Below are 26,424 nucleotides of genomic sequence, written 5' to 3'. Positions count from 1 at the left end.
CACCACTAGTACTTTGTTGCACCACCTCTGGTTTTTATGGATTCCATAATATTTTCCTTAGAATTAAGCGATCCCATATTTTTTTCCTCTGCTTGATCTACAAAAACAGCTGCAACTGACTACAGTTTTTTTTTTTTTTTTTTTTTTTAAGTATTTCTTAAAGCCAGAAGGTTGGAATGTTAAATGAAAATAGTATTGAGGCATGTCTGTGATTAGTTATTTTTCCCTACACAATTAAACAATTGAATGAACATTTTCTAAGAGTGGTGATTCCATACTTTTTGCCAGAGGTTGTAAAAACAAGGAGACCTGCATCAATGTCACAGTGCAAGAAAAAAAAACTCAAGTAATTCTGACAAAATGTTGTTTATTGGATATTTATTCAGCAGGGAAGTACAAGAAACAAATATCAGCATTTGCACACTGTTCTACACTGGTCATAGAACAGAGTGCCAACTAGTGCATTAAAAATAAATTAAATTCCTATTGGATTGATATGACCCTCTAAAACAGAAAGTTGCAGATTTATGCTCACAGAAGAAAACAGTCTGCTACACCTCTTATTTTTGTAGCACATAGTAGAGCAGTCTTAATCCAAACTTGATTTTTAAAAAATGTAAAAATTGAAAAAATTGGGACAGATTGGTGGTGCAGCAATTTTTTTTTTTTTTATTTGCACAAAAAACGGTCAAGTCTGCTGCAGTACCATAATTGACGGCAACAGGTTGTATACTTCTAAACTGGCAGAGAATTTTCAATCTGGGAACTCCCAAAACCAATGACATTTATGAAGGGCTTCTTAATGCTGATTACAAAATGTATCAATGCTATCAGGACATTTGCACACCAAGTCACAGGAGAGAACAAGATGACAAGTTTTGCTTTGGTGCAGAAAACCTGCCCCGTCTTTGAAATGCTTAGTCTCAAGTACATTTCTCTTTTCCCTGTAAGCTGGCTGGGGGCATGATGCACATCACAAATGTGACTAACTGGTACAAGGTCTTGTACCCAACCCTTTCTTCAACTCTGCCAGGGAATCTTTACAGTGTAATAAGCTCTGCAAACTGAGGGGACAGGATTTCAATGGACCATAAAATGACTACACCGGGCTATGGGCACAGGCTTTGAAAGATGGGGAGCAGCCCTGGACAGTCAGAAATGCCTAATAGGTTTAAGAAAAAACAAAACAAAACAAAAAAAAAACAAAAAAAAACACGTTTTTATTGCTAGTCAGCATGGTATTCCATCACTTTCACCAAAAAAACAGCGTGAGAACATACACAAGGATTAACATCAGGACTAACGAACCTGCTCAATTCTAAGATTCAAACTACTTAGGATTCCCAAATTAGCAACTTGTACAAACATTTTGCATTGACTGAAGTCAAATGCCAGAAAAAAAAAAAAAGAAAGAAAAAGGGGCATAAACAGCTTACGTAAACAGTCACTCAGTTTCTGCTTTTCTGAAAAAATTACAAAGGAAAAAAAAAAAGTTTACAAAATAAATTACTTATAGTTTATACATCATTAGGATATCAAAACATTCATTTGTTTTCTTATTCACATTTACACTTTACATCTTTTTTGGTGCATGGGATCAGAATCCAAAGCTAGTCCGATTGCACCCAGTTCAGAATTTGGCTTATATTCCCTTCATACGCATGTTTATTTACATGCATGCCAAATGCTGCAAATAGACTGAGAAATACAATGCAGACAGCCAGTAAATGGCAACCTGCTCAAGCAAAGAGGCATTTTGGGCCCAGTGAGCTGATTTTTAACCTCTTAAACTCAGTCAGGAGGCACTTATAAATAGAACCAATTCTGCCCTTCCACCAACATATTTCCTTCTCTCCCACTGAAAAGACAAATGAGCGAGACCAAACAAACAGAGTGAGACGATACTGGATGGAATCAATTCCCCCATACCTATAGTTAAAATTACAGAAAAAATATATTCACACGTCTTCTTCATGCTTTCCTGCCAGGAGTCTTCCACTGCCCTTTACAAGACTATTACTGTAAACTTTTCTACTTGGTTGGAATGGAGTTATCAGATGGGGTTAGAGCATCCAAGTAAAAGCTGTCAATTTGGTCTTTGTACATTTTGGACACCACCGGTCTCTTCAATTTCATTGTAGGACCTTGTGTGGAAAGGGGGAGAAAAACAAAAACGTTTAACCATAACCATATTGATTTAAAAATGCATCAGTTCATATCTGTATATCATTTTGCTTCAAAGAGTTGTAAGTGCCTTTAATTAAAAAAAAAAAAAAAAAAAAAAAAAAAACAAAAAAAAACACAATCTACATGCAACTAGTGATCAATGTAAAGCTGTACAAAAATAGCCAGATAAATAATCCATAGCACTCTTGGAGCAGCTACAAATCTCATGGCTAGCCTCAGCTAGATATTATTTATTTTAATTACACATGCCAGCATTGTTGTCAATACTTTGAACAAGACTGCATAGTATGAATTCTGACCAACAGTTAAAAGGAAACTTGTACTGAGAACCATAAGAGCTGTTGACCTTCCAAGCTTGGCCACCTCTGGCTTCAATATTTAAAAGGTCCCTACACATGTGGGTCATCAGTTCAGTCACATTTTTTGCTAGGAAAAACAAACTGATGAATTCAGATTACATCAGTTTGCTCTCCTGTTTACATATGTTTCCGCATCTTTTCTTTTAGTTGTTGAAGAAACCAAAATCGGAAGGGACAAAAAAAAAAAAAAGAACAAAAAAAAAAAAAAACAAAAAAAAAAAAACACAATAATAATGTCTCGTCTAAAAACCTGACAAACAGAATGGATGTAAACTGACAGCATCAGTTTACATCTGTTGAGATCCATCTAAACTGAGAAAGGACACTTTGTTCTGTTTAAAAATGGATCTGGAAGGACACAGATGTAGGTGAATGTAATCTGATGATCTGTTTACATCTGCTCCACACAGGCATACATTGTGATTTAATCTGGATCGGTCTGAAAAACTGAGACAGATATAAAATGGAAAGTGGGAGACCTAAGAGTTCCTTGCTGCGCATGTCTTTCAGGTCAGCATCTCAAACTCCTGATCTATATACTTGTTCCAGGTCAGCAACTCAAAATTACTGAAGACATTTCACCAGGATTATAGCCAGGTATTGAATATTTGCAAAAACGAAGGTTAGCTATGGCATCGTCCATACTTCTCAGTACAGGTCTTAAGCCCAACAGGTCTTTGTGAAAACACTTATTTTACTATTGATTTCTGGGGCTGTGCAGCAGCAAACACCACCTTTCCCATACCACATATTTTAGTCTCAATAGTTTACAAAATGCATTCTCTTACCAAGCTCTCCTCCTCCAATTGAAAAGTCCTTGTCCAGAACGAGCCACTTCTGAAGCTTCTGTGCATTTGAAGAGGATTTCTCATTTACAGCATTAACACCTTCTTGAATTGCAGCATACACCAACTTGTCTTTATGCCCTACAATGTCAGACACCTTAGTGGATTTGCTTCCAATTTTCTGGCAGAACTCGATGGCCTCTGTAGTCAGCTCATCTTCAGGATCTCCAGAGTCCTGATTCATATTGCACTGTAAAAAGACATGCGACACTGAGAAACTCCGTTCAGTCACTGTACATTAACTGTTCAAAACCATGTTGAAATATTGGCTTCCTAAAGCCCATTACAGAGGTGTTTTCTTTTTTTTTTTTTTTTTTAAACTAAAACCCACTTCCTGTGAGCCAAAGATGTTGATTACACAAACCCTATATGGGTGCATGATAATTAACCATTTGCCGCCTACCCTATGGCCGAATGGCAGCAAATGTCATCAGCGTTCTGGGTGGACACCATATGGCGTCCTCCCGCTCATGCGCAGATTGCGCTCCTGCAGAGCTGCGATCTGTCACCGCCCGTGTAACTCGGACACGGCCGATGACAGATCTGAGTATCGGCCCCTGTTGCCGGTACCATGTGACCTGCTGTGACCAATCACAGCAGGTCACATGACAGTTGTATACAATGGATGGCTTCACTCATGCCATCCATTGTATACTAGTATCTAGCTGTGAATGGTCACAGCTAATCACATGCACATGTCATGTGATTAGCTGTGGCCAAATCACAGCTAAGTACAAAAAAACAACAAAAAAAAACCTGAATGAATCAATGTCATTCAGGTAAATGCTTGCTTATAGCAAAGTAAATTCTTTGCTATAAGCAAATGGTGTAAAAAAAAAAAAAAAAAAAAAAAAAAAGAAATACTGATCACTTCCCCAAAGTAGTACAATGTTACAATATATACACACACACACACACACACACACACACATTTTTTTTCCCATACTGTCACCAGTCAGTGTCCCTGATCACCACCATGCCAGTTATATGATGACGCTGTACTGCACTGGTGACAATATGTAAAAAAAAAAAATTTAAAAAAAAGTGAATTTTTTCATTTTCCGAAAAGTGACAAAAAAAACACAACTTCAAAAAACTTGCCAAGCCTCTTGTGAAGTACGTCGGACTGTCTACTTTGCAAAAAGGGGTCATTTGGGGGATATCTGTACTGTTCTGACATTCTTGGACCTCAAGAAATTAGATTGGCTGTCAGTACTTCAGGATTGATCAATATTCAGATCTATACCATAGTTTGTGAACTCTATAACTTTCCTACAAACCAAAAAATACATCCTAATTTGGGTTATTTTCACCAAAGACATGTAGCAGAATACATCTCGGCCTAAATTTATGAACAACAATTATTTATTTGCAAACTTTTATAACAGAAACAAAGAAAAACGTGTGTTTATTTCTAAATTTTTGGTCTTTTTTTGTTAATTTAGCAAAAAATAAAAACCCCAGTGGTGATTAAATACCACCAAAAGAAAGCTCTAGTTGTGTGAAGAAATTGATAAAATTTAGTTTGGGTACAGTGTTGTATGACCGCGCAATTGCCATTCAAAGTGTGAGAGCGCTGAAACCTGAAAACTGGCCTGGGCAGGAAGGTGTAAAATTGCACGGTATTGAACTGGTTATTATTTAGTTCTGCACCTACATAAAAACACTAAAGCTTCAAACTTACTTGCAGCTAGCAGGCTCCATGCAGAACAGCTGTATTTTTACAGGTTTTAAAAACTACAATGTTGAAAAAAATATAGCAAGACTACAGACTAATGAATCATGAATGGCACTAACAGATATGCTCCTCTTCCTCTCTTTGTGGGAAACACTGGAGACTGTCCGAGTTGAAGTTTCCCACAATCTTCCATCTCCACACATTCCTGCTGGCCCATCACTATGCTGGGATGTTTCACTGACCAATGGGAAATTTAAAAGCGGACAGAAGAGGTAAGCAAGAGTCAGAACAGCCTGAAATTTGGCTTCATCAACAGGCTTTTAAAGGAGTCTGCATATACATGCAAGGCACTTCTAGTAGATTTATACATGCATCTTTCACCTCCTGAAAACAGATTCTTTTAATACAAAACCTATAGAGGGGACTCATGATCACCAGGAAAGGAACACTTTCAAGTATCAGACAGGCTGTCAACACCATGCATACAATTCTGGGCTCCAGCACCCTCCGAAAACAGTGTCAAGGTTGAACATTTTAATATTCACTTGGAGAATATACAATATAAAATGACACGCATAAGGCAAGTTATAAAAAAAAAAACACAGCTAAACAGTTAAAAATGGCTTTGTAAAATTTTTATTGTAGCTTTTAATTATAGAACCCTTACCTTCAGTGTAAGAAGCATTGACAGAAACTTTTTTTTGTCTCCAATAACCATGGCATTACTTATTATTGGTATCTGTTCCTTTATTGCATCTTCAATGGGGACAGGAGGGATATTTTCTCCACCTGCAGTGATTATTAGCTCTGTGGGCAGATCATCATCAACATGTTATATCAGGGCATTTAATGTTTCTGCACTTAAAAACACCAGGAGTCAAAGTTTTAACTGAATAAGTTTACAGACTTACTGCAATTTCCTCAGAAAATCACTTTAGAATGGCAAAGTGAATTTGATAGGGTGGGTTTAAAGAGAAGTATATAATCTACATGAAATGTCAAGGTTTGATATCCCAACCTGTGCTACCATAATCACCAATAACCAGGCTGCCCTCCTGCCCAATCCCTCCCCTTACTCTGCAACGCTCTTTGATCATCCTATCAGAGTGCCTTTTTCTTGCCTTAACAGCGTGTCTTCCTTTCCGCTTTCCCTATTCCTTAATGTGCCACAGCTCCAACACAACACATGTGTATTTACTTTATTTGGCCAAATTGTGTTTATGCTACCGTTTCTGATGCCTTAAGCAACATCTCTAATGCTTGAGTAATTACACATGTACTGCATACTCTTTTTATAACTTGTATCTTAGCTGTGGCTATAAAACTTCCCTGCATCTCTAATGACGATCTGTTGTATCCTGTTACTCAAAACATAATAAAAATTATTAAACACAAAAAGGTCAAGTTTTACTGTGGGAGGAGAGCAACTGCTTGTTTAAAAGTAAAATAAAGTCCCACCTCACTACACATTTTCCTGCAACAAAAGCTTGCCTGCTGTAACCACAATTCCTGGGACAAAGTATTATAGGCTATCCCTTCAATACAGACTATCACTTTATGTCATGAACATAACATTAAGCTCCCATGCATATCAATTATATTCTATAAAAGCAATAATGGGCAAAATGCAGTGACCATTAAAAATATGCTCCAACTGGGAGAAAGGGATACTTAACTAGTTGCCGACCGCAGATAGCCGAAAGACGGCTGCACTACGGCCGGCCAGTTCTGGGTGGACGTCATATGACGTCCTCCCAGAACGCGCTCTCCTGCGCGCCCCAGGGGGCGCGCACCCGGCGATCTCCGTGATCGCTGTGTCCTACGGACACAGCTGATCACGTGATGTGGTAAAAGGCCAATCACAGCGGCCTTTTATCACGTGATCAGCGGTGTCCAATGATCAGAGGGAAATGCAAGTGCCGGTTCTCGGCTGCACTTTCCTCACGCTGTCAGATCGTGAGGAAAGTACTGCCGAGAACCGGCAGTTGTCAGAGCAGGGATCAGCACCGATCATCAGGGCACTGATGATCAGTGCCCTGATGATCGGTGCCCAGCAGTGCCACCCGCAAGTTCTGCCCACCTGTGCCCAGCAGTGCCACCCGCAAGTTCTGCCCACCTGTGCCCAGCAGTGCGCCCACTAGCTCCGCCCACCTGTGCCCAGCAGTGCGCCCACTAGCTCCGCCCACCTGTGCCCAGCAGTGCGCCCACTAGCTCCGCCCACCTGTGCCCACCAGTGCCACCCACCTGTGCCCACCAGTGCCGCCCACCAGTGCCACCCACCTGTGCCCACCAGTGCCACCCACCTGTGCCCACCAGTGCCCACCAGTGCCACCCACCTGTGCCCACCAGTGCCACCCACCTGTGCCCACCCACCAGTGCAGCCCAGCAGTGCTGCCAGTCAGTGCCCAGCAGTGATGCCAGTCAGTGCCGTCTATCAGTACCCATCAGTGTCACCTATCAGTGCCGCCTATCAGTGCTGCATATTAGTGCCGCCTATCCGTGCCACCTCATTAGTACTGCCTATCAGTGCCCTTTAGTGCTGCCTATCAGTGCCACCTATCAGTGCCGCCTCATCAACGCACATAAGTGGAGAAAAATTACCTGTTTGCAAAAAATTTGAAGAAAAAAAAAAAAAAAAAAGTTTGTTTCTATTATAAAATTTTTCACTTTTATTTATAGCGCAAAAAGTAAAGCGCCCAGTGGCGATTAAATACCACCAAAAGAAAGCTCTATTTGTGAGAAAAAAATGATCAAAATTTCATATGGGTACAATGTTGCATGACCGCGCAATTGTCAATCAAAGTGCGGCAGCGCTGAAAGCTGAAAATTGGCCTGGTAAATAAGGGGGTATAAGTGCCTGGTAGGCAAGTGGTTAAGCTCAGTGTTTCTCAACCTTTTTTTCAGTCAAGGCACCCTTTAAAAATGATAAACAATCTCGAGGCACCCTTTAAAATTTAGGACAATCTCAAGGCACCGCATTCCAAAATGTAAAAAACTATTCTAATAGTTTTACCTAATGCACCTACATATGTAAGAGGCCCAATGTTAAAGTTATTTCTCCAAAGCAAATGCACTTTCACACCGCTACTGAATAGTAATCCAATATTTCTCTTCTCTCTCTGTTTCTATCACTCAGCTAATTTGATCCCATTGCTGACAAAGGGGTAGGGAAGGGTCAAACAAAAAATGAGGTGAATGCGACCAACATTCCCCATATCAACTGATGACGTCATTGGTTGTAAGGATACCAGCGGCTAGAAGGTTGTAATGAACAATGAAAAACCTATGGCTATGTGTAAACTTGAAGGCAGGCTTGATCCACCTGTTGTCTTGTATACAATTTTGGGCAATTTTCCCTAGGAACCCCAGAAGAAACATCAAGGCACCCTGGTTGAAAAAGGATGCTTTAGCTCATCACCACTCATCCTGTGGCCTTATTTAAAGCAGTAGTTAGGTCCATTATATATTTATATAGGGCCCCCAGGTGGGTTATGCCATAATGTGCTAGTATGCACTTATTGGCACATTACGGAAGACTCGCCGGCCAAAGAAACCTTCCAGCGCTGCAGTGTAATCAATCCAGCATACCCTGGATGCTTCCAATTCTTTCCCAGTCTTCCTTTCAGGTTCCATGCCTTCGGATGCTTCAGTGGCTGGGTCAAGATACGGTCACTCCCTCACATGCACATGGGAGTCACATTGCCGCAGCAAAGATTTGAGGTTATAAATGCACCCTGAGCTGTGCATGCACAGCTCAGCATACATGACAGCTGATAGGCAGGGGGAAGTGTTTACAACAGAGACCAATAGGGTACCCTCCCTGTCAGCAATTTTTTTTAAAGCAAAGTATGCTAATACTTTAAGACTGAATGCCCATATACTACCAGTGTAAATGCCATTTATGATAGATGCACATGCAATTTAATCCATGGAAAAAGTCTGATTTAACAAAACACAGTTACACCCACAGGAGGATAGGCATTCATAATTCCTAATTTTGAAACGGTCTTTTTCTGAGGAGCTCATACGAGAAGCTAAAGTCACCTTTAATCCTTCCAGTGATGAACAGGAATCCTTTATCATCATGCTTCCCAAGATCTCCTGAATGTAGCCAGCCCTCCTCATCCAAAGACTCTTTTGTCTTATCTTCCATATTGAGATATCCCATAAAGACATGGCGTCCCCAGAACAGGATTTCTCCACTGCCATCGCTGTCTGGTTGGTAAATTTGTGTTCTACAGCCAGATATTACTTTCCCACAGCTAGAAGACAAAAAAATTAAATGATATATGCATACACACACACCTCGGTTTACAAGCTCCTCATTTAACGTAATTTTCGGTTAAAAAAAAAAAAAAAAAAAAAAAAAAAAAAAAGCGGCTCCACTCCAAACGCTGGCTCCCGGCTGTCTGCCTGCTCCGCTAGCGCGACAGTTCTTAAATATTTAAGGGGCGAGGCCACCCAGTGACATCACGTATATGGCCCCACCTCCTTGTGGCATCTGCCAGGACATGCTGGGTCAATGCGTGATGTCACTGGGTGGCCCCGCCCCTTACATATTTAAGAACGGTCAAGCCAGCTTGGAGGCAGATGGCCGGGAGCAAGTCTTTTCAGGTCGGCGGCGGACATAATGATTGACGTTGGATCTACTGCGGGGGAAATTCTGTGTTTTTTCCTTTTAATAAAGGACTTGTCAAAGACAGTGTCCGGTCTTTTTTTACACTACACTTGAACACACGGATCAATTTTGTTTATTCACATAAAAAAAAAAAAATCTCTGCAGTGGAGTCAAGCTTATGATTTCTAATCTGCAGGTGTGTCTTAGAGTGGTTGTAAAGGCTCAATTTTTTTTTTTACCTTTTATGCATGAAGGTAAAAAAACCTGTGCGCAGCAGTGCCCCCAGCCCCCTCAATACTTACCTGATACCCATCGCGACCCAGTGATGTGCACAACAGCCTCGGCTGTCCCAGGTCTCTGCCGCCTCTTTGGTGGAGACCACAAGTGGGAGCCATTGGCTTCCGTTGCTATCACAGCCACTCAGCCAATGAGAGAGATAAGGCAGGGCCAAGATGCAGCTCCATGTGTGAATAAACACACGAAACAGCAGGTGCCCCCATAGCAAGCTGCTTGCTGTGGGGGCACCCAAGAAGAGGAGGATCCAGGCTGCTCTGTGCAAAAATCACTGCACACAGTAGGCAAGTATAACGTTATTTAAAAAAAAAAAAAAAAAAAACTCTTTAGAATCACATTAATATTGCTACTAGATATGTAATAAGGAAAAGTCTGGGAATTCAGTAGTCTCTCAAATGTGAAAGGCAAAGTTGGTTCAGTGTGGCCCTTCCCAGGATACATTTTTACATACACAAAGAACGTTCTCAAACATTTATTCACATTCAGGAACCATTTAAAAAGTTGAAAATGTGTGAATAGGTTAAATGCCATACCTCATGATTCTGAAGGCATCAGGTAGAGAGATGGTGTGTGGACCTGAACTTTCACTCATGCCATACAGTTCATATACTGGAATATTGAGGCTAAGGAAGAACTCCAAGGTGTCTTTAGTGATGGGTGCCGCTCCTGTGTAACATTTTGTACAGCGATCCAGTCCTAGAGCTTTGCGCACTTTTTTAAATACCAATTTTTTCGCCACATGATACCTCACTGGTTGTGGAGAAGCACTATGGTGACAAAATAGTGGACTAATTAGGTTCTGAATTAATTCAGTAACACTTTTCCTGCTACATAAAAATTCTGTTCTCCAGAAGATTTAGTCATCCCTTCAAAATTTTTTCTTTTGAAACCCAACATTAAAAATGCATAGAGCAAGAACAGCAGACGGCCCACTGCCTTTAATATTGCGAAAATACCTCAGTTACAGCCAACATCCAGTTGCTTTAGGACAGATCAAGCAAACTTTATACTTCTTGCATAGCTTTCTGTCTTTTTATAAGTACTTAGACACAACCCAGTCAGTAGAAGAGTGTTGAAAGTTTTTTTTTATTTTTTTTTTTTCAAAATAGGGACAGACACCCAACAGAGCTCTGGGTGAGAGGCACATTTTCATCTGGTTCTAAAGGTGGCTTGTTGAAAACAAGCATGTATTAACCCAAAAAAAACCACACAAACATCCATCTACCCACCAAAAGACTTGCGCAAAGCACTATTTCTAGTGTCCGATTTCTACAGGTAATGTAATAGTCCCTACCACTATCATACCATAGATTTCAGGCAATATATGCAAAAAACAAAAAAAAAACAAAAATTTGTCACAGGGGCTGCATTACTGATCTTCTAAAAATGATAGCTGTGTGTTAGTGATTCTGACCTCAACTACTGCATTTATGCCCTTAGACCAGGGACTTAAAAGTTCTGAAGTCAAATGGCTAGGCAACCAGAATCTCAAAAAGGTCAGTAAGAAAATTTACATGTCACAACAGATTTCCTCTAAATTGCAAGTCTGAAGTATTAACCATATCACAAACTGCAAAAAAACTGAATACAGATCTAAATTGGACCTTGCAGTAAAATGCAGGAGCCACATACAATGTTGGTATTCCCCCATCCAAATCACCTATCAGAAGGTGTAAAATTGACCAGGAAAAAAAAATAAAAAACTACATACATACATAGCAGCTGCAAGAGGACACTAGCAATGGCCTAGAGTTTCTTCTGCAACATTTCACTATCTTTTCATTCCCCAGGAGTCTTCTCAGGGCCAGCACATAGGTAGTTTGTAAAGGGCAGTGAGCCAATTACAGCAGGCCTGGTCTTTTGCTGCAAGGTCAACTTAAAGTATAAATCGAAAAAAAAAGAGCCAAAATTTAGTAAAGTAAATTTCCTTACCCATTCATTCTCTTTAGGTTGGTTTCTAGGCCCACTCCTTTTGCCCAAGTGGCTACCTTGCGCTTGATTGTTGAAGACTTGGCCCCAACAGCCTTCATTTTCTCTTGCATTTTTTCCCATACTCTAGGAACACCCATGAAGGCTGTTGGCCTCACTTCTCTCAAAGTGTTTGCCAGTGACCCCTGGCAAGAGGAGATAAAAGAAGAAAAAACTAACTTTTCCAGATACAGATACGCGGTTTTAAAAGGTTTATGAAAAATAACAGAACAGTTACCTTTAAAGCATCTGGCTGTGCAAAATACGTGGCTCCACCATACTTCATAGTTAGCCAGATGTCAATCATCTGTGCTGCAATATGGCTAAGTGGCAAATAGCTAACAACCATTTCTTGTTGGTCAGTGGCCTCCCTGAGACGTACAGTCTTTCCAGCCGCTGCTGCTGTCCAGGTAATCTGAAAAAGCATAGTGTTGATAAATCGGATGCTAAACTTAAAAACTTTTACTTGTGCTCAGTAGCTTCAACTTTGTAAACTTCTGACAGCAACTCACATTATCATGGCTCAGCATAACCCCCTTTGGCAGTCCCGTTGTTCCAGAGGTGTAGATCAAGGTACAGCATTGATTAGGATTCTGTGAGGAGATAATCGTGTCCAGTTCAGCATCTGGGACATCTTTTCCAAGTTGCATGAATTCAGCCCACTGTAGAAAGCAAAGGTTAGTTGACATGCATTAGCATGGGTCAATTACAAAAACAAGTCACATGGGGGAAACTATTAATCAGTGACTGGGGGACATGGGGGGATTTTTACTGCAGACAGTTTAGACATACAGTGCCTATTTGACAATGTTATTCTAACATGCAAGGGCTTAAAAGTGGTTGTAAAGGCATTTGTGTGCTGCTCCCAGCCCCCTCAATATTTATCTGAGCTCCATCGCAATCCAGCGATGTGCACGACAGCCCCAGCTGTCTCGGGTCTCTGCCTCCTCATTGGCAGAGACAGCAAGCAGGAGTCATTAGCTCCTGCTGCTGTCAATCATAGCCAGTCAGCCAATAAGGATAAAGAGGGGGAGGGGCCAAGACACTGCTCTGTGTGTGAATGGACACTGAGCAGCAGGTGCCCCCATAGCAAGCTGCTTGCTGTGGGGGCACCCAAAAAGGAAGGAGGGGCCAGGGGTAGCATGCGGGGGATCCAAAAAGAGGAGGATCCAGGTTGCTCTGTGCAAAACCACTGCACACAGCAGGCAAGTATAGACATGTTTCATCTTTTTATTTTTTGAAAAACAACCACCTTTAGAATCTCTTTAAGAGGCAGGACCTTGGAAAGGCTAACAGAACCTCAGCAGACTTACAGAAAAAAAAACCCCACTCATTAATGAGGCATAGTATGCACCATGTATTAAAGCATACCTAAACTTAAATATGTTATTTACTGCAGCCTCCCAATCCTTGGATAAGGTGGCTGAAAGTTCTCTAGAATGCTTGGTTCCAGTGAGAGCCGACAAAATGTTCCTGCAAATTGTCACTTAACACTATATCCATCTGCTTCACATGTTCAATAAGCAAGGAGGTCAACCAAAAGCTGCAGCTAGATCTCTTAAGAGGGTATGACCAATTAGATATGATCTGACAAATTATCATCACAGTCTGAATCAGATGAAGAGCAGGACCCACCAGTTAAATAGAGAGCTCTAGAAAGAGCTTCCAACAGCTTATCCACTGGGTTCTTAAACACAGTTCACTAGTAACTAGTAAACGCCTAAGTTGTGTCATAGCTGGACACAGAGGGGGAGCTGAGCATTTATGAATATCCTCACCAAAAAAACATTAATAGGCACTTAAAGGAACAAACAACCTACTTCGCTTAAAGAAATATGTCAGATTTACTGTGGATATAGAAAAGAATCACCCCCCTTAGTAGAAAGAAAAAAAAATAAAAAAATTCAAAAACAGAAATCAGGGTTGGGGAAAAAAAAAAAAAAAAAAAAAAAAAAAAAAAAAAAAAGGATTACCCCCAGGTGTCAGTTTTCTGTTGAACCACCTTTTGCTGTATTTACAGCCTTTAGTCTGTTAGGATATGTCTCTACTAACTTTGCATATCTAGATTTTGCAATATTTGCCCACTCTTCTTTGAAGAACTGCTCAAGTTCAGTTAAATTCGATGGTGACCATTTGTGGACTGCAGGCTTCAAGTCATTCCACAGACTTTCAATAGGGTTTAAGTTTGGGCTCCGACTAGGCCATGCAAGGACACTTTGACTTTCATTGTGTGGTCATTTTTGCAGTGTGCTATGGGTTATTGTCATGTTCGAAGGTAAATAAAAAAAAATGTTTGAACGTAAAATCAAATGAAAAATGTAAGTGTTGAGCTGCTAAATTAAGTGTCATAAATCCAAAATCTCAAATACACGCTGCATAAAATATGTGAAGTGTTGAGCTGTTGAAGTATTAATATACTTGTTCACATGTTTTATGCACAAAGTGTATTCGTGATTTTGGATTTGACACTAATTTTGCAGCACAACACTTACATTTTTTTATTCGACTTTGGCTTATGTGAGGAAAAACCTTTGCATTTGCTGCAGCTTTATTTTATTTATTTAGCACTTATTACTTTTTGGTAGCGTACAATTACTTCACATTTTATGTTGGACGATAAACCTTCCCATTGACAAACTTTCTGGCAGAGGGCTGCAGATTTCCTCAAGTATTTGACAGCATTTTGCTAAATCCCCTTTTCCTTTTATCCGGGCAAGATGGTGAGCTGTATTGGATCATTTAGGCCTCATGCACACAGGACAGTTAAAAAAAAAAAAAAAAGAAGCAAAGCCCACACACCTCTCCTAGAGGCTGCCCTCCTGCAGCATTTCTGTATCTAAAACTTTTACAAGTGTTTACATGCATCAGGCACTTGGGTGTTATTTCATTTAATTGGCTAGAATTTAAAACACACAGCCTTTAGGTTCGTCAAGCGTTTTTCTGCTAAAACTGTGCTGCTCCTGGATGCACTAGCCCTGGGTTTTTTTCCTGCTAGTAGATGCTACTGCTAATAAGCTTCTAAGTCTGTGTGCAAGGACACACAGGATGATATAGAGGGCCATTTGGAGGCCAACACACACACACACACACACACACACACACACACCCTGATGCCCCTAAAAGTGGCTGCAAAAACACTGTGTGCACGAAGTCTTTGTCATGTTTGAAGGTAAAATCAGCTGGTCTGATGAGACTAAATCTGAAATATTTTGCCTCAATACAATGACCGAAAGTACACAGCTATAGTGACCACAGAGTGAAGGTGAATGTCCTTGCATGGCCTAGTCAGAGCCCAAACTTAAACCCCATTGAAAGTCTGTGGAATGACTTGAAGCCTGCAGTCCACAAATGGTCACCATCACATTTAACGGAACTTGAGCAGTTCTTCAAAGAAGAGTGGGCAAATATTGCAAATTCTAGATGAGCAAAGTTAGCAGAGACATATCCTTAACAGACTCAAGGCTGTAGATAATGCAAAATGTGGTTCAGCAAAAAACTGACACCAGGGGGTGATCCTTTTTCCAACTCAGTGATTCTGTTTTTGAATTTAATTTTTTTCTGACATGTTGATGTTATATCTTTCACAAGGTTAAATGTTGCACTGAGTAAATGCAGCTGGAGAAAAATACTGTGTCTTCATTTCAGGCTGCAAAGCAACAAAACGTGATTTTAAAGATACACACACTGATAAAGCAAAATCTTAATTGCAATTTCCATATACTGCTACATATTGCCAGTGAAATATCTAAACAAACCGTGTATAGGTTGGGCTTCTTCTCTTTTAGTTCATCTTTGTATTGCACAATTGCCTTTAAATGGGGGAGCTGATCCTGAACCTGAAACAGAGAATACATTTTTTTTTTCCAACATATTGGATTATTACTTTTTAGGAGAAATGAAAAAAATCCATTGTAAGCTTGAACTACCAGGTTTTAACATTAGTCTAGTTACAATGTTAAGTGATAGGTGGATTGGGTCTAAGATGAATGGCAATCCTACAGACAACTATGCTATCCTGTAGGTCAGTGCAGACTAGAAATTAGTCTTACCAGCTGTGGAAGCTGTCCAAGTTATCTAGATGTAAAGCACACAAATATTTAAAATTGACCAATTAACTAAACTCAACGTGCAACCAAGCATATTGCACCTACTGGTGGTTACTTACTTGAAGAATTTTTTGCAGTTGTTTATGATTTTCCACCACAAGAATGTTGGCCTCACAGTTCTCTGCCACATAATGACAAGCCTCTGCAGAATTTGTTGTGTAGATACCTACAGCAAACCCTCTGATAAACAAAAAAAACAAAAAAAAAAAACCAAAATAAAACAAACACTGTAGTTGGTAGGAAAACTGCCATCTCAGCCACATACAATATTAACATGTTTCATTCTGTAAAGTAGCATATTCCTTTTCTGAATGCAAAGGATTCTTTTCAATTGGTATATTCCTAGCCATTTATACTAGGCATTCCTCCATCCTCAAACCGTGCCCTTCCCAAGAATGATAGGTCACAGTTTTTGAAAGCCAGAACCAAGGCTCAAAAGCTCTTGTATTGCAGTAATTTTACAATATTAGAAATAATCTGACCTGCTACAGCAAACAGGGTAAGGGCCACTGACCTTTTTACCAGCATGCTGAAAAATCTGATAGGCAATTTTAAGGCTCTCGAGACAACTTTATTGCTTAGGACGTTAACTGAAATAGGTTGAACAACAATGATTCTACAATTATAGGCTATTTATGGCCACTATGTGCATGTATTTATTGAACTGGGAAGGGGAGGGGGGTGCAACTTCAGTATAAAAGTTTCAGAAGATTGAACCTTGCACTAAAATATTTATTGACTTGAGCTTTAGAAGGTTAGGGGAATTCCACCTTTAAGATGCATCATCCATAACCTTTCATCATATCTTACCCTGATAAAGATGTACATCCGACTAACACTGAATAAAATATAGCTTCTCAGCCAAGTTAATAAATGCCACTTGAATGCAGATAAAAGGTAAACCTAGTTGAGGCATGGGCTCCACTAGATCTTTGAAGGTATGCTTTTGTATGGCCCCAAGTTGTCAGTAGCAGTTCCTTGAAAGCAGAACTCTGCGTTGTACCCGAATTTGACAGGCACCCACTCCAACTTCCGCTGCGATCTAGATGGTCAGAAGCAGAAGTTGTCCTCCGCATCGATCATCTAGGCCAGGCATCACTAAATGGCAAACCAAGTCACTGTCCCATCCAGACCCATGCAGTCCTGACTTTTAACCACTTCCCACCCAGCCTATAGTAATATGATGGCTGGGCGAGCCTCTCATCCCTCCGGTAGAGTCATATGCTATCCTTCCCGGATAGCGCATTGCACGTGCCTCCAAGGCCGCGCTGTGGAGAGATCTGTCACTGGCTGTGTACCTCAAACAAGGCCGATGACAGAACTGTGTACCGGCCCCGTTGCCAGTGCCATATGACCTGCTGTGACCAAATCACAGCAGGCCACATGACAGTTGTATGCAATGGATGGCTTCCTTTCATGCCATCCATTATATACAAGCGTCTCTAGCTGTGAATGGTCACAGTGATTACATGCACAGGCTGGGCCAATCACAGCCCATCTGTGTCATGTGATTAGCCGTGGCCAATCACAACAAAAAAACCTGAATTAATCTATTTAATTCAGTTAAATGCTTGCTTATAGCAAAGAACTTCTTTGCTATAAGCAAATTGTGTAAAAACGGATTACTTCTCCAAAGTAGTATAATGTTACTATGGTAACATTATACTACTTTGGGCATAGTGTAATATGAAAAAAAAAAATTGAAAAAAATAACTTTGTACGGTCACCAGTCAGTGTCCCTGATCACCGTCACACCAGTTATAGGACGACGCTGTACTGCACTGGTGACCGTATGTAAAAAAAAAAAAAAAAAAAAAAAAATGTTTTAATTTCTTACTTTTCAAAAAAAAAAAAAAAAAAAAAAAAATTTACAACTTCAAAAAACTCGCCATGCCTCTTATGAAATACATTGGACTGTCTACTTTGCAAAAAGGGGTAATTTGGGGGATCTGTACTGTTCTGCCATTTTTGGACCTGAAGAAATTAGATTGGCTGTCAGTACTTCAGGATTGATCAATATTCAGATATATCCCATAGTTTGTGAACTCTAACTTTCCTACAGACTAAATAAATATTGATTTGGGTTATTGTCACCAAAGACATGTAGCAGAATACATTATGGGCTAAATTTATGAAAAACAATTATTTGCAAACTTTTATAACAAAGAAAAACTTTTTTTCTCAAAAATTTTTGATCTTTTTTGTTAATTTAGCAAAAAATAAAAACCCCACTTGTGACTAAACACCACCAAAAGAAAACTCTAGTTGTGTAAACACAATTATAAAAATGTAGTTTGGATACAGTGTTGCATGACCATGTAATTGTCATTCAAAGTGAGAGCACTGAAACCTGAAAATTAGCCTGGGCAGGAAGGGTGTAAAAGTGCCCTGTATGGAAGTGGTTAAGAGCCTTTTCTTCCCCCAGCTGTCTCCCGCTGTCAGCTTTGTGAGGATGACCGTGAGGCAGGACAGTTCTGGATGGAGTTTGGGAGCTGCCCGAGGTTAACAAGTAAGTGGTTTGCTAGGATGAAGGGCAGTCCTAGCAATCAATCACTGTCAATTACGGTGTGTAAGGTAAAACAGTGTGGGGGGGGGGGGGGGCACGCGCACGTTAAAGGGGCTAAGGACATTAGTGTGAAGGGGGGCCGAGGACTTAATATGGGGGGGGGCTGAGGACCATAACATGGAGGGGATGATGTAAAAAGGGGCAGAGTACTCTTCAGTAAAGGGGGCAGAGGACAGTACTGTTGGGGGGGGGGGGGAGGGGGTTGATGTCAACGAAGTGAGAGCACTACTGTGAAAGGGGTGGAGGGGGGTGATGTATAGGGGGACCTGAGGACACTCATCAATAGGGATCTTGCTGTGAACGAGGAGGGGACTATGATGTGCAGTGGGGATGGACAATGGTTCAGATCTGTACATGTGCATTTGGTGCACACATTGTGGGTAGGTGTGCACTACCTGCTAGAAACCTGAAGTCCCCTACCGGTTTTTCCAAAATCACACCGCAGCAACATGTGGTTTGGCACACACGAAAGTGCACCACAGGGGCCTACATGAGATTCAGACCTCTGATGCATACAAATTTTACTGCCCAGACCTTGGTGAATTTTAATTTTAAATAGCCCAGGATCTAGGCGATCAGAAGCAGAGGTTGTCCTCCCCCCCCTATGATGGCTATAGACATAGCTATAGTGCTATATGGTACATAAAGATATATAGGGCCAAATCCAAAAGAGGCACGCACAGGTCTTGCAGCAGAGAAATGAAAATAGTAGCAATAAAATTGCTGCTAAGTAGAAACAGCAGCGTTTGTATTGGGAGTATGAATTTTCATCATTGGCCACAGTTGGCTGGAAGCAAAGTGCATGGCGGTGCAATTTTTATGGAATAAAAGCTTAAGAAGGGGAAAAAAAAAAAAAAAAAAAAAAAAAAGAGAGACACCGCACAACCCCAACACCACACTTACCCAGCAAGTATGGCTCCTATGTCAGAAATGAACCACTCTGAGGAATTGAACCCCAGGATTCCAACCCCATGGTATCTTTCAAGGCCCAACTATAAATATTTTAAGGAAACAAAAATAAAAAAATATAAGAACTGTACATACTAAAGCAGATTTAAAAAAAAAAAAAAAAAAAATATGGATAGTAGCATACCTTAAGGAATCCTTTGGCTGCTATCCTGCACTGTTCATAGTATTGTTTGTACGTTAATTTGTGCCACTGATCTCCCTGTTTTGATGCCAGAGCAACATAATCACCATATTTCTGAACAGAATCTTCAAACAACTGGTGAATGGTGACTGGAGGGAGACTGGCTACACCAGACTCTTCGGTCCGCAGCGCCACACAGCCATCTCTCTGCGTAGTCCAGAATTTCAAGTCAGGCGTAGAGGTGTTTGACTGATCTAGAAGAAAATTAATTTTATCTGGTAAAAATTATGACCTGACACGTCACTCATTTCATACAGAGCATATGTGCACTCAATAAGAATATTACCATTTCCTCTCTTCCAAATCAGTAGCTAGACATTTGGCACAACAGGTCACCCAACAAAGTGCAAATTAAACAAATTTATTGGATACAGTTTTTTCCTTCCAAAACAAAGCTAACTAGAAGCTTTAAGAACGCATGATGTTGTCAAAATTCAGGCTGAAGTATAATTCTACCCATGTACCTAGAAGGGATGCAACATCTTGATAATCACTATACTGAATTCAGGGTGAATCCAACGGTCTGCAAGAAACTAAATCATTTTGTGGTGCAAAGCAACACAATTTAGGATGAGACGACTGATTAAAAAAAAAAACTCTAAGGTAGCAGAGCAGTTCCCAGAAAAAAAAAAAAAAAAAAAAACCTGGAAAGAGGTCCAAGTAATCCAGGTATAAGACCCTACATGGTATTATGAGGCCTGACATTTCTTCATGATAGTTTTCAAAAACACAGCATGAAAGTGTGCGTGTATTATAGGTCTCATTGTTTATAAAATACTTTTCTACAATCCAATTCACTTAAACCTTTAAGGCAGCTGTATTTTTTATTTCCAACTAAAATGAATGTTTGTCTGGGCAACATAAAAAACCCCACACTCGCAGAACTATTCTGCAAGATATGCACTTCTCCCCCCCCCCCCCATGTTGTCTTTTAAAAATGCTACAAATACAGAGAACTGTACCTGTTGATCCAATGGGCTTCTAACCTCCTGTAATGAACTATGAGCTGACAACATTGCCTCTGCTGCACAGGAATCCCAAGCAATGCTGTTAGCCCTGTCCAAGATCTCCCCTGCTGTATTACAGATCACCTCCCCTGATTTTCTATATAGCATAGCAGAAGATAAGGGGTTCAATTTATTTTAGTCCAGAAAGGGGGAACTCAAGCAAATGAATGTTTAAACAAACCTGTAGACTAATTTTACCTGGTAAAAAGGAACCTCTCTCTATTTGCAACCAAAAGGCTCACTGCACACTAGGAGACCACAGGGCATGGGAAGTGGTAGCCAGATCTGACCCATAGAAGCCTTTATTGCTATATGCATATTTCTGTACTTCAGGTAAACTAGGGACAACATCTAAGGACCTGGCATCACTTTATTAGGCAAGATGATACTACAGATTTGCATAACCGTTTATGAATTTTTCTCTAAAACCTTCATTTTAAAATGTTCATTTCTGCCTGTGACACTGATCCACTGGCTTCAATACCTTATGGGTCACTTGTCTAGAACAAATATGCATCAAAGTCATAGCAAAATGCCTAATATAAGTAAATGTGATTAAAACTGCAGCATTATTTTAAAATGCAACCTATCACACCTTGTGCAGGTCAGGGACACATGACAAATCATGCACTTTCCTGACATGTACAAAAAAACAGAAGTGCCATTACCTGTAGGGAAGCCCACAAACTTGCTAATACATGCACCAAACTGCCTGTGGGTCAGTGCAGCACATTTTTGGAAAATGATCAGGGACAACTTTCATATTTCTCACTCATAGGGCAGCCCACAGGACAGCAAAATGCCAAAGAAATGTCTGTAAATGCTAAATATGTAATGCATATCTGAATGAACAATGTAATACTGCAATTGCTCCATCATAAAGAGGTTTCAGTAGTGATCACAGTGTGGAAATTCCCTCTTTGAATGCAAATTTGCTAGTAAAGTTAACTTTTAAAAATGGACAAATTACAAAAAAAAAACCCCACAAAAATAGAGTACTTACCCACAGATACTGCTTCAGGACTTGCATCATTAACATTACATTCAGGTTTACTTTGTGGCCGTTCTTCACGGTTTTCTTCTACACTGCTAAACAAATCCCAACAAAATTAATCAAATCAAGCTACATAATCTTCCTAAAAACTTATTTTTATCATGAAAACAACCTAACAAACTTCATGTCCAGAGGACAAATATTACACCCTCATTTTTAGCCACTCCCACAAATTGCCTTAGGTACTATGAGAACAGGGCTGCTGTGGAAACAGTGGGCAGCTTAGTAAATGAGGTGAAGCTTCATTGTGCAGAGAATACTCAATCACATGCAAGAAAAAAAAAATACATTTTTGCTTGCACATGATTGAATGATGGAGGTCAGCAGAGTTTCATCGCATTCACCAAGCTCTAGAGAAACTGCACATGCAGAGTACAGTATTTGCCTTTAGTAAATCCAGCCCAAGTTCAGGGGCCAGGTTTATCTTCAGTTGGAGCCTGCCCACCTCAAAAGTTTATTATATGGTGCCCAATGTCCAGGGACACCCAATTCTCATGGACAGACCCCATACAACAGACCCTATCAGGCAAAAATCGGTCAAGGCCCCAGCTCTCCTGCAGTTGATACACTACTTTTGCATATTTTTCCTGATTAACACAAGAAAGGTTTTGTGGCTCTCTTGTGGATAACAATTTTGTAAGTTATGTTATTTGCCACACTGCTATAATTTACTAATATCAGAGGTGTGGCCCTCAAGTCTTATACTAGTCAGCCCACTATCATTTGAGTTTGAAATGTTTGTTGTACAGACACAAGTGGGAGGCAGTCATTGCGGTCCTTCACTCAACAAAATGTTGGTTGAATTCTCTACAACTATGTCCCAGAAAAGACTTACCCTTGTGATCCCGTTACATTTATATCTTTTAAACACGCATCTTGCTCTGGCGTTTCACATGTATTCTTCGGCATTTCTGTAGCAGCATTCATTACCATAGCCGACATGTCGGGATCACACTGCAATGTCACTGTAACAAATTCCAAAAATAATCTCATGCAATGACACAGATGGGTCGACAAACACAACATTGTATTACACTTCAGGGTTTTTTTTGCTAGACTAATTTTTAAGCAATGGATGGATTGGGAACTGTGAGAAGTTCCTTGGTGACCAGTATGTTCTGGCTATAAGCTACCCTATTCAGCCATACTTGTCAGGCTGTCTGCCATACTGGAAAGGAAGACCATTTCCACCATGTGACTTTCAGTCAACTAACAATGAATTGAGGAGACATGGTCAGATACCTCCACCATTGGAACACAGAAAAAAAAGGTATGGATCAGAAACATTTTTGTAAAGGTCCAATCAGTTTTCTCCCACAAATATGTTTAAAAATGAGGATTTAATTGGTGAAAGTGGTTAACAAAAAGTAGAGCTTCACCCCAAATGTCCATTTACTGCCATTTGTCTCCTCACTAGGGAGATCGACCCTGGTCATACAGGAGTTGGCAAACACTGTCACTTTGTTCTGGTGACTGCAGAAAAAAAAAAATATTTCCCTTCTGTTCAGAGCTAGAGGGGACACTTGGGAAAGTTTCTGGGGCAGAATGTGAGGCCAACAATATGACCATTTCTAACCCTTCAGCAGGAATTGCAAAACAAAAAACACACCACTTTTAGTTCCACTTCAGCACTTTCCCTTCGCTCTAATAGATTGCACCATACTTGCAGATGTGTGCTTTATTGCACGCAGCTCAGTCAGTGAACTTCAAATACCAGTGGTAGGGCCAGGTAAACCAGGCATTTCTCAGAGATGGAACCCCCATTCATCAATGTGCAACTGTCACAGCAGCAGTTTGTTGGCCACACCAAAATTCTGGATTGAACAGATAAATGAAATTTACCAATATTTGTTCAGGTCTGATGGCATGCTCACTTATCTGATTTGTCAGGTCAGCATGATCAAATATGTCATGACTGACTATTAAAAGGTTCTTGTTGACCTTACTTCTAGTGGAAGCGATAAGCGATCTGTCCATCTGAAAACCCCAAAAGATGTGAAGACACTAAAGGGCAACCAGATGGGCAGGCACGCCCCAGCTGCCCTCAGATACTGGTGTTGGGGGCATCTGCCTTAGCAGAGCATTTGTGGTAAAGCTAGGCAGTGTCCCAAGCAGATATCACCTAGGGACAGCTTTGAAAAATATGCAAATAACTGAACTGGTTTTCAAGCAAGTCTGTGGATACCCAATAAAGCAAAAAAAAAACTGCCAGATCACATCTATGGGTATCGTCAAACAGATGAAGAAAAATAGACCATACTCTGTTCTTCAGATCCTCTGAAAAATTAAGCCCGAGGGTGACCATACACACTACAACCTGATTGCACAATTTTCTAAAACCATGTAATCTGAGGACAAACCTAAACAATGCATTCCATTTAGATTTGATTGTGCTAGCCCTTACATTACACAGTTGTTGGTATTTCTAAAAGGAGATTAAACAGATTGTATAGTGTATCGTCAGCTTAAGCAAAAACTAGATACAAGAGCCAACATGCTTTTAAAAAGGAAAACCAAAAAGGTTTGCTTATCAAGAGTCATGGTGGTATTGACGAGTAAAGTGACAGATGTTCCAACATGCTAGCATTTCCACGTCAAGGAAACGCAATCAGATGATCAGAGTGGAGATGTAAAAACACCGGCACTCACATCCTGCATCCACAACACCGGATCCATTTCTATATAAGCAAAGCTTGCAGGGAACAGTTCTTAAATGAGGAAATTATTATACAGGATTTATATAGCGCCAAATAGTTTACAATATAAAAGGGGGACAGAACAATTACAATGCAGAAGGAATAGGAGGGCCCTGCTCATGGAGCTTACAATCTAATAGGAAATCCATTCATATTGCATCTATTAATGATGTAGGTCTGCAATCACTGTTCCATATGCCTAGACCCTCAGCAAGCCTCCATTCAGAAACACTGGCAAACCTTTAACCAGTACACCATACCATATGGAACACACAAACATGGTGTAATGGAAACCGTTGGCTTGCCAACAGTATGAGCCCATAGGTATGCTTCAGCAGAACACATACCAGGAAGGGTGTGCCATATCTAATCTTAACATTTCAGTTTTAAAATACAGCCATACATCAGATTATGGAGGGACCAGTCTGATGCAATTATTCTAATCAGCATTACCTCAAAAGATCAGAAGTGAACCATGAATTACAATGTGGTTCTACAGAATCCATATGATGTGTCACTTTATGTAATATTAAAATGTAACGTTCTACACCCTACAGGTTCTAATGAATGAACATGCACATAGGTTGTCTGGTAGAAAAGAACGGAGGCATGAGATGAGGGTCATACTCACATAGCATCTTCACAGCTGGACATACACCTCTCCCTACTGCAGCATGTACTAGTCACCAGCACAGCTTCCCTTTTTCTTACTAGCAGAGCCGATTGTTAAACCAACCCCCACCAGGAAGACTAGTAGAGTGTGACATCACTCCTAGTCCTTTCTGTAATTGGATGCCGCCTATCAGCCCACAAACCTCACTCCTTATTCGGTGTGGCCTGACAACCAGCCCCCACTCTGCACATGGTGGTGCATCACTACGCTAGCCTCCCAGAGGATGTCAAGATCATTTCCCTTCCCACTGGAACAGTGTATGATGCTCCAAGCAGGGTTACTTTCGGTCAGACAAAAATAAACACGCAGACGGCAAGCCAAAGAATTGCACAGGTGTTCCATGAGAAGCCATTGAGAATAAGGATGTAGAACACATTAATGATGTAATGACGACTATAGGACATTACTAAAAACAAGTCCAATACATAGCTAGGAGTAGCAGACAAACAAAACCAACAACAAAAAAAAAAAAAATGTATGTAATAAATAATAATAAATAATAAATAGCTTATATCTATTAATAAAATGAAGATGGTAAATCCGGTATACTGCAACAGATGTGGTTATCCACTTTCTCAACCAGAGCACATCCCATTCCAGAGACTTTAACCCAGTTATCACGCAGATAATCACAACACATGCAGCAGACAAGTCAAATATTACAAAAGACGCTAGGTATGTTGCATATAAAAAGCAAATACAATTCAGACAGTACAGAGTAGACAGGGACAAGGTCAGTGTTCTACAGGCACACTACTTTTTAGTGAAGCAGTACTCTATAGGTTACATTTTACTAAAGGATGCATATTAGAGCTCACTCACATTTGCGGCTGAGAAAGAGGGGGGGGGGTTATAGTGGTCAGTTGAGAAAAAAAAACCCCAACACACACATACACATGTGGTTGAGCCACACAGTTTTACCATCCCCCGATCATCCTTTAAAACACTCCTAAAGACTCAATATTTCTTACCTTCATGCATTCTATTCATGAAGGTAGAAAACCTTCTGCAGGTAGCAACCCCCCCCCAGCCTCCCTAACACTTACCTGAGCCCCCTCTCAATCCAGCAATGTCCACAAGTGCCTGGGTTCTCCAGGGACTCTCACTCCTGACTGGCTGTCAATCACAGCAAGTGAAGCAATCAGAGGGAGGGGGCGGGGACAAGCTGCAATTGTGTGTGAACGGACATACAAAGCCAGGGCTCAGGAGCACACCTGCTCCCA

At 40.5% G+C, this 26,424-nt stretch overlaps 1 protein-coding gene across 2 annotated transcripts; it reads right to left on the bottom strand.

Annotated features, from left to right (window-relative positions):
• Positions 1–350: 350 nt before the first annotated feature.
• On the bottom strand, positions 351–25,313 carry ACSBG2 (acyl-CoA synthetase bubblegum family member 2). Of its 2 annotated transcripts, none has more exons than XM_089670002.1 (15): positions 25,160–25,313; positions 22,668–22,797; positions 21,782–21,867; positions 19,715–19,965; positions 19,525–19,613; positions 16,115–16,235; positions 15,705–15,785; positions 12,462–12,611; positions 12,188–12,364; positions 11,914–12,095; positions 10,515–10,748; positions 9,114–9,331; positions 5,737–5,876; positions 3,335–3,581; positions 351–2,144 (listed from the first exon to the last, which is right to left on the bottom strand). In XM_089670002.1, exons 1-15 carry the CDS (start codon positions 25,164–25,166, stop codon positions 2,032–2,034), a joined length of 2,226 nt encoding a protein of 741 aa, XP_089526128.1. In that variant the 5' UTR covers positions 25,167–25,313; the 3' UTR covers positions 351–2,031. The 2 variants fall into 2 exon arrangements, with proteins under 2 accessions (XP_089526128.1, XP_089526129.1); XM_089670003.1 differs by having other exon boundaries at positions 21,782–21,864.
• Positions 25,314–26,424: the final 1,111 nt, after the last annotated feature.

The sequence above is a fragment of the Staurois parvus genome, unplaced genomic scaffold (assembly GCF_062004578.1).
Source record: "Staurois parvus isolate SC_StPar_1 unplaced genomic scaffold, SC_StPar_1.0 ptg000086l, whole genome shotgun sequence".
In the NCBI taxonomy this organism is placed as follows: Eukaryota; Metazoa; Chordata; class Amphibia; order Anura; family Ranidae; genus Staurois; species Staurois parvus.
Note: the sequence above shows the minus strand (reverse complement) of the source record. Positions and strands in the feature narration are given on the sequence as shown.

Coding starts and splice junctions, on each gene's coding strand:
- ACSBG2 (XM_089670002.1), bottom strand. Junction 21,868..22,667: donor AATGTAACGGGATCACAAGG/GTAAGTCTTTTC, acceptor GGATTTGTTTAG/CAGTGTAGAAGAAAACCGTG. Junction 16,236..19,524: donor ATAGGAGCCATACTTGCTGG/GTAAGTGTGGTG, acceptor TTTGTTTATCAG/AGGGTTTGCTGTAGGTATCT.